The sequence below is a fragment of the Melanostigma gelatinosum genome (genome assembly GCF_949748355.1).
Source record: "Melanostigma gelatinosum genome assembly, chromosome: 2".
NCBI classification, from domain to species: Eukaryota; Metazoa; Chordata; class Actinopteri; order Perciformes; family Zoarcidae; genus Melanostigma; species Melanostigma gelatinosum.
This window is the reverse complement of record NC_136635.1, coordinates 15,210,591-15,219,643: the sequence shown is the minus strand read 5'-3', so window position 1 is coordinate 15,219,643 and position 9,053 is coordinate 15,210,591. Positions and strand designations below refer to the sequence as shown.

The window sequence follows — 9,053 nt, the reverse complement described above, 5'->3', positions numbered from 1 at the left end:
CACAAGAAAAACATGACTAACAAAACAAGACAAAAACAGTAGTGTATTCCGGTCGTGCATTTTTTTTATTTATGAATGTAAACAGCAGCAACAAAAACAATTATTTGGGCAGATAATATGGCCGCCATCTTAACGTTAAAATTTTGGTTAGGTTGAGAAAATTGTCTTATTTTGAAGAACGTTTTTATTACTTCCGACTTTGTATCTGGCTTTACACATCCATTGAAATCAGAGCGTTGCAGTCGAAATGCATTGTGGTCCATCAACAACACAACAGCTGTCATCAGCTGCCTTCAAACCGTACAGAAACACAAACATTGACCTTATTCTTAACCTGCTCGGCAGCTAGTGCAGTTATGGAGCCCTGGATTGTATTATATTAGCACTTTGTTTTGAAACAATGAATTAGTGGTTATTTGTTGTAGAAGAAATACAGTATCGTACACACATACATATACTGTGGTGTGGCTCATCCTTAAATACCCTTTCCAGTTGGCAGGCGCTCTCGCTGGAAGGAAGACCTTTGTTGACGGGCTCACCGCAGTTGTTGCTGTCTTTGTGAAAGTGCTGTTAACCTTGGGTTACGTGTTTTTGGCGAGACAAATAAACTACTACGTTTGGCCGCCAGCTCCGTTTTGTTCCAGTCTCTGAGCCGGGCTGTGACAATACAGTGTATATATAAATATATATACGTAATAGTGAAACCATATATACAATATATATATGGTTTCACTATTAGTCAACCCATTTATCTAGAAAATATCAAATTACTGTTGAATTACATGTAAAATTCCCCTGATTGACGCATCTTATGTTGGTAAAAGGGGGAATGTCACAGTTACAGAGTCCCCGCTTAGCAGGTATGTTACAATATTACCACCTGGTGGCACTAAACCTCACTCTTGTTCTGTCAGACTTGAAATGAAGAGTACATTATGATCCGTTTGTGGATTCATAAACACACTGAAATGCCAGTTTGAATCGTTTTATTTGGGCTATAGAGACAAATGCCTTTGAAGTTTGCTGGAGGTTCTGTTTCTCCTACAAAGCGAGAGAGAGCCCAGTTTATCTTCAAGCTTATTACATAATTACTGGGAAACTCCAAGATTGAAAGAATCCCAGAAATAGTGCGTTCATCATGCGTAGTTTTGCCTCGACAAAAGGCTATTATACTTTTTGATAGTTCCATGCTGCAGCATGATCAAACACGCACTCTTTACAGATAACTCTTAAAACTCAATTCTATTCTGTAAAGATTATTTTAATAATTCAATAAATATAAAACAGATTTGATGATAGGACAGAAATGTGCAATCTGTAAACACTTATTGCAATAAATCACTTCTCAGAACAAAATACTTTTTGAAATTTTAACAGAGGGTTACACAGTCATCTCCCTAGATCTTTAATAGGACAAAAAACAATATTTCCAATTTGACGATATGTGTCGGGTGAAGTTTAGAATAGGATTAGGTTTAAATATTGTACAAAATACAGAAAAAAAATCCATGTCTTGCATCTTCCATGTCTTGTCAAATTCAGCATTGAGGAGAACTACAAAGAAGTTAATCAAGCTCCTGTTTGAGTATTGAGAGAAAAAATTGTTTAGGAGAAATTTATAGCATTTACCGTTCGATTTAAACGCCTTAGCGAAGATGCATTTTCCAAGACGATGTACCTCAATTGTACAAATACACCCCTCAGATAAATCAATGACAGGAGAACATGCTAAGACATCGGTATGCTCATACACAACCAGTTCAGTTTCACATAAATTGATGTTTAAGTATCTGTGTTTGAGCGGTTAATAATCTCACAGTAGTACACAGTAAATCTGACATTGAAGTAAAAACAGGAAATACACCAAACCAACTGCTTCTATGAATATGATATTTTAAGAGATTAAAGAAATCGTTTAAGTTACCTGCATGTACATTCACTGCATCAACCATCCAGAGCATTTCTAAGCAGCAGCAATAAGTTACCTTGGTAAACTGGCAAAAAAAAAAAAACTTGCTTTCATTGCACAGGACACAACAATCGCCATTCAAAGAACAATTAAGGAACACTAAAAACATAAATCAGGCCTCATAATACAGTTCACCTGGCGAAGAATGGAAGCGGTAAAAAGCTGGGTAAGGCATAGAAACCTCAGCCAGTTAGTCTTATTGAGGACATTGGTGTATCATCCAGAGTATGGACAACATCTCACATTTCCATACTGGCATGGCAAACATTATTGGGTGGAGATGAACACACATTAACTTATGCAAACCTTGAGAACCCATCTCATCCGTGATTTTTCAGATTTACAAACCAAGATGATTCCGTTTGGCTTTTCACACTTTTCTGGGTTGCTTACATCTTAGTCCACATAAATCAGCTGTGTTGACAGTCTTTGTTCACTCCATTACAAATAGGGAATCTTTTGGAGTTCGGCATCCTGGTTAGGAAATATTACATCAGCTTAGTCTGTTCTCTACAAGTTACGATGGCTGCTAATGTGAAGAGAAACTGCTGAAAATGTGTGTGGAGCACCTTCCAAAAGGAAGAACAGAGGAACTCACCCTCATGTCAACAAGATCAACCATCACACGTTTCTTCTCCAGTTTCATTCTGTCCTCACTGCACATGTTTGCCAAAGGCAAGCACGCGGTATCACTACTTTTAAAAAACTGAAATCGACTTTCAAAATGTGTGTGACAGTTATTGCTGTGGTGGTACACGTCATTAGGTTGAAATTGGACACGAGCATGTTAAAATAAATATCAAAAAGAGAGTGGAAGTTAAAGATGCTACAAAGAGGATGCAGGAAATTCATACGCTTTTGACAGAACAACTGTAATAGCAAAAGTGATTCCAGTCAGAAAAACAGACAGATGTTTGCACCAGCCTCAACAGGGTACTGATTACATCGGTGTTTTTCCCGATTTCGAGCAAGAAAAGAGAAACTAGAATTATGAGTTTTACGCCAACATCCCACAAGTAGCACCTTTAATTATCTGGCATCAAATAATGAGCAGAGCCTTCAACAAAACCAAAAATCTAATTTAAAAGATGTGCCACAATCACAACAATATTCAGAGAAACCCAAAAAGTTGTGCAAGCAGCGGCCAGTTTACACGCAACACCAGGACTCCCACCCCTTGCATGCATGTTGTGGTCAATGGGTGCTTGTTGTGCCAGCGGTCAGAGACTCTCCAAACTAAATGCGTGTATGAGATAGAGGCACAGCAACTTGAGTGACAGCTTCATGTTCCTGAGCCGAGGGGGGGAGGGGACGCCGGGGATCAGCCAGCAGATGAGGTGCTGAGGTGTTCCATGTTCTACGCTAGTTTCTTCTGCAGCTTTTTCTGGAAGCACACAGGCAAGATGGAGAGCACAGCAAGTACACCGAGCACAGCCAGAGAGTTCCAGGACACGGCCTCGCCAGCTGTGGTCAGTTTGTACAGTGTTGTCCCCGCGTTGATCGCTACAAAGGATGGCGGGGCCACTCCTGTGAGTAAGCCAGGTTACAGGTGAGTCAACGACAACAAACAATACCAAAATATAGTACAGACAGTCAGAAGAAGGAGACAAGTCTTACCAAGAAAGGTACCGATGAAGAAAACCCCCAAAGGCACATTGATGACCGGTGAGGTGATGTTGATGAACCAGTTGGGAAGAAAGGGAGTTATCCTCAGGAAGATGATGTAATTGATTAAATGATCTCGATGTTTTTCAATCTGCCAGCAAAGAGTCATGAGCAGAATGTCAGTGAGTAACCTGATTACCAGCAGTTCCCAGCTGTGGATTTTATAAGGATCAGTTGATATTAACAATATGAGCACTTTTGTCGTAATGGTTATTTCAGTAACAGTTATACCATTTTGCAATACCAGTATTTATTTTTGGTAAATCCAACTTCAGTGTTTCAGAATTCCACTTAAAGCTGAATGAACAGCATTCATGCAGTGTGAACGAACAGAAAACACAAAATTGCTCAAACGAATACACCTTCTATTCAAAGTACAGACTCAGTTATTAGGCTTTTACCTGCTGGGACCATTTGTGTGCTCTCTCTGTGAGGTATTTGTAGACAATGGGTCTGCCCACCAGATAGGAAAGCATATAGCAGAAGGAAGCACCAAGACCAGAGCACTGCCAACAGAAAACACACAGCATGAAAACATTGGTTACTTTTAATCACACACGCCTTGCCTAAAATCAGTCACTCTAGGAATTGAACTGAAAAATAGTAATAGAGTGGCCACAACTGACTAAGGATAGAGGGGCCGTATCTTTACGCCTGCCAGATTCAATTAGGACATCATTGGAATTTATATTAAAAATGGATATTTAAGAGGCATGATGCATTCATGTAAAAGAGAGCATGTTACTATTCCAGTGCACAGTTGCTCATCATACAAAATACAGCATTTGTTTTGAATCACACACTTGATACCGGCCTTCCTCACTCACCAAGCAGACTAAGAACAGAGCCAAGGGGAACGGGTAAAGGTATCCAGACAGGATGCTGAGGAAGATGGATCCAGGGATTGCAAATGTCTGCAGGCTGACAAAAGCGTTAAGGTAACCCACTTTGCAAAAACAAGATCAATTAACAATAATAACAGACAAATAATAATAAATACATCAAAAGCATATATTCCTCCCAGCCCTCTAGCCTGCTGGTCTTTCTGTAGAATATGTGATTTGATACGGTCAATGTTACGAGAGAAAGAAATACACTAAAGGATAGAAAACAGTATTTTCCTGAAATGTTGAGCACATCTCCAGCTAGTTCTACACTATACTGTCAGTCCTGATGGAAAGGTCAACTGAACTGGAATCTCTCTCTTAAATGTGAGTTGCTTAAGAACTGACTGTCTGCACATCCCAGCCAACGATCCAACACATGTCTTTACATGAAACAAGACATGGCTGGGCGCCATGGTTCTATTGTTTGAGCAGATTCAGAGGCCTGACCCCAGTTATCAACAAGTTCACTAAATTGTTGTTCTCACTTCAATCCATACATTCTTTAAAGACCTGACTTTCACAAGGCAGTTCTGCAGACACAGCCCAGTAGGAAGCTAGGCTAAGATGGGCAGGTAGATAGATATCCAAGGATACAAAACATATGTCGCAAAGTAGGCCACCAACACTTGGGAGTAGTACGTGTCTTTGTATTTGGACAGCACGGTTCCCAAAGCTTTGGCATCATCCATGTCTTTAGGGATCTTAATTTTCTCCATTTCATCACTGGAAAAAAAATAAAAAACTTCAGTCATTACACATTTCTCACAAACATATTCAGTTTGTTTTCATCACAGTACAATGCATACCAAAACTTGATTGCTCAAAATGCTTAAGTCACCTCTGGATTTTGAGCATCATGTCAAAACAAGTAGCTCAGTTTGATCTTCTCTTGGCATAGAAATACTGCTGAAATCAGGCAACTCCTGCAAACTAAGGAAACGTCACCCGACCACGAGTGTTACCTTTACCTGCCTCAGCCTGTCTTCACTCGCTCGACTCACACTACTCCACACCTCGGCCGCAACAACAACATTATGTAGACCCGACACTGTGACTGGGCTCTTTGTTAGGTAACCTGTTAACTTCAGGATTTACCTAAATCATTTACTTTTTACTGACATTACATTCGTACAACCATGAGCCTCAGGTCCTCAGAGTGAAGGACATCAGGTATTCTAACTCAAGGCTGTCAACTAAAAAGGTGATTAAGCTTTTTTTTTTTTTTTTTTTAAATCTACAGATAAATCAGTACAAATTTGTATGATATTTTCGGCATGAGTCTATATTTTAGCCTTCATATTACCTGGTATTATCTTCTCCTGTAATGTCTCTAAGTACATGTGTTTGTTACTAATGTGTTGCCCTGTGTAGTACTAAAGGGTGTTAAAACAGCCCCTACTTTTACCTTGGTCAGAAACATCAATAAAATAATGACATGCATAGAGTACAAAACTATAAGCAAATCAAAAACTGTTACACTTCAACATTCTTTTTTAATTTAACTATTTGTGACATCCTATTTACTCTTCTATGTCTACCATGGCATTGCCACTCAGTCAGCTAAGTTTTAGTTAAAGTAATATATCCTCACTTGGGAAGCAGCAGCACGGAATACATTTTGGTAATCACGAGAGTCACAGCTTCATTACCACACTTACAAATCCACTGCACTATGAGCAAATCATTTTGTGACTGCTCAAAAATGCATCTTAGATTTTAAGGGTAATGAACATGGCTCTGTGGATGATTACGTTTGGTAACATGTGGGTGGGTGGGGGAGATAACTTACTCAGGAAGCTCTGGGAAGTTCCTGTAGACCAGGTACATGACTGAGGCCGCAAAGGTGAAGATAGAAAGCAGAATCAGGAGAGACATGCGTGCAGAGCCGCCTTCAGTGTGCTGAGCCTCTGTTGGGGAAATAGAACTTATTTTACAAAGAAATCAAGAAGTTACTCTTACAAAACCGACAAACTAGCTACCAGGGAGCCCTGTGTAATCTGCTCATTAGTTTTGCATCACTTGTTCAAGCCCCTACAGGGAAGTGAACTCCCCCCTTGAGACAGACTCCTGCTGTTTCTGAGCTGGTCTGTTAAATCATGCTCTCATTAAAGACTTCACAGAGAGGGACAACGGTAGCAATGGTTAAGTTCATGCGTCAGAAAGACACGTCGTGTTAAAGGAAATTAGGGTGTTTAGTTGTTTTTTAACCAACTACAGGACTCTGGATATGTAATGAGAGATGAACGAGGGAAACTTAATACAGATCTTTGAAAACAAGGCATTCATCTTCCTCCAGACTTTGGGTTTCAAAGAACAAACGACAGTTGTGAAACTGATGAAATCAATTACAAGTCAAAGTAAAAAAAAATGCTTATGTGGTGATTTATGTGGACGGACACAATAAGGAAATAATTGTTTTCATGTTATTAACACACAAATATGTTGTGTTTTGTTATTAGGACAATTTCGCATAATTTTGTAATAGTGCAATCTGATCAGCAACTAAGTACTTCCCTTTTCAAATCCTGGTTTCAGGGTTTGGGAAATGTTTTTTATTTGATTTATTTCTTATTACTTCACGACCTTCCATCTGAAAAAAGGGTGTACAAGTTCTGGTTTTCTGCAGGTGCGCCATCTGCAGTGGTGGAATGTAACTAATTTGCATAAGATTGTACTTCAGTACAGTTTGTAGGGAATTCTCCTTTAATAGAGTACTTCCTTTTCATGCAGCATAACACTTCTATTACAACATTTCAGAGGGGCGAAATTGTACTTTTAACTCCACTATATTTATCGACAGCTGTAGTTACAAAACAAATTAGGATATTAAACAAACAGCATAGTTAATTTATCAAATGTGGGGCATTGTTATAAATTAAACTATGCAACAGTATAGAAAACGGTTCAAATTAGCTCCACCTCGAGCAACTACAACAGTAAAATGCTTCTTACACATTAATGCAGCAGACATAATAATGATAATTATAATAACAGCAAATGTACAAAACAATTCATATTAGTATAACAATCAAATGGGCTGCTTTTCAGCACAGTACATTTATTGATGATTATTTCAGTACATCTGACAAAACGTACTTTAACCGAAGTAACATTTTCTTTACAGTGATGTATTGTTACTGAGTAACGTGAAGACGACACCACGGCTCGTTGGACGGTCATTGTTTATGAAACATCCAACGTTAGCCTAGCTCACAAAAATAGATTTTACTCGTTTTAATATTCGTGACAACTTAATCACATTCAGCCCCGTACTAAGGCTCATCAACATGGCTTGGTGTGTAGGTTAGCTAACATAACTGTAACGAGACAGCGTTATAATCTTCATTAACTAGCTATATAGCGTTAGCCACCGGAGTCGTAGTCGGCTAGTTTTCCTCGCTAGTTTTCGGCTAACGTTAGCTTTACGTTAGCTCCGGTTCTGCAATCCGCTTGACCGCAAAGCAGAAATTATGTCGCAAAGTCGTTATATTGCTCAATATATGTAGATGTACATTGGAAGGATTTCCTTTCCTCCGCTTTTGCTCTACATTCATGTTAACAGTTAGCCACCACAGAACCAGGACCCACCTTTCAGTGCTTCTGAGGCACCAGCATTCGCCTTCACCTCATCTTGTGTCGAGGACAAACCGTCGTTCTCTCGTTTTTCCTTCCGCTTTTTGGCCATTTTTCACGAGGATAGCGTTGAGGTCCGCTCGGGTACCGATGTGTGTGTAACGGCAATAGCCGGTCGGGTGGAGTGACACCGGTGAGGCGACAGCCCAATGACACGTGACACAGGCTGACCTTTCACCGTCACGTCTCAGCACAAAACCCTGTAGTATCCACGACAGCGCCCCCAGCGGTGTTTCCGTTATTAACCTTTAAACAGTGACACGTGCTGTGTAATGCCGCGACTAATTTGGAAATGTATAACTATATTAAACTCAGTGGGCCACAGGGTAAAAATGAGCAGGCAGGTCTCTATTAACCACTGTTCCTCCAATTCTTTATGCAATGTGTTTGTCTATTCTACAATATGAGACTCACCGAGTGGTAAACTGATCAAACACAATTACTTTAGAAATACACAGAATATAAGAACAGAAGTCAAATAATGGGTCTTAAAACTATACTTTGACTCAAAACAGGGCCTCTTAAACAGCATGTCAGCAGTGATTGTTTTAGTGGAGCATAAACCTAGTTTCCATTCTATTCATAAGTCCGTAAACTGACAGTAAGTCGCAATAAAGGGACCAGAGCAGGTAAATAAATTCTGTTTACCATAACTTTTACACCTGTGCTTTTCCTACAGAGACATGGTTGTTTTTTTGTTAAAGAAAAGGCCCATTCAGCATGGATTATGGGCTCGGTAAAACTGCAGTGCTGTCATATCCTCTGTCCAGTGCCCGTTATGTCTTTCTACATGTTGCTGGACAACTCACCGGGCTGCTCGTCTGTGACACGACAGAATCAAGTTGTCACTGTGATCCTTTGATTACATCTTTGCTTCAGAGCTGCTACTGGAACCAGGC

The 9,053-nt window shown here is 39.7% G+C and overlaps 1 protein-coding gene across 1 annotated transcript; it reads right to left on the bottom strand.

Moving 5' to 3' along the window:
* Window positions 1–1,356: 1,356 nt before the first annotated feature.
* On the bottom strand, window positions 1,357–8,299 carry tmem41b (transmembrane protein 41B). The gene is made up of 7 exons (XM_079282635.1): window positions 8,110–8,299; window positions 6,311–6,428; window positions 5,116–5,244; window positions 4,462–4,555; window positions 4,036–4,140; window positions 3,587–3,725; window positions 1,357–3,496 (listed from the first exon to the last, which is right to left on the bottom strand). The coding sequence occupies exons 1-7, from the start codon at window positions 8,204–8,206 to the stop codon at window positions 3,327–3,329; spliced, it is 852 nt and encodes a 283-aa protein (XP_079138761.1). The 5' UTR covers window positions 8,207–8,299; the 3' UTR covers window positions 1,357–3,326.
* Window positions 8,300–9,053: the final 754 nt, after the last annotated feature.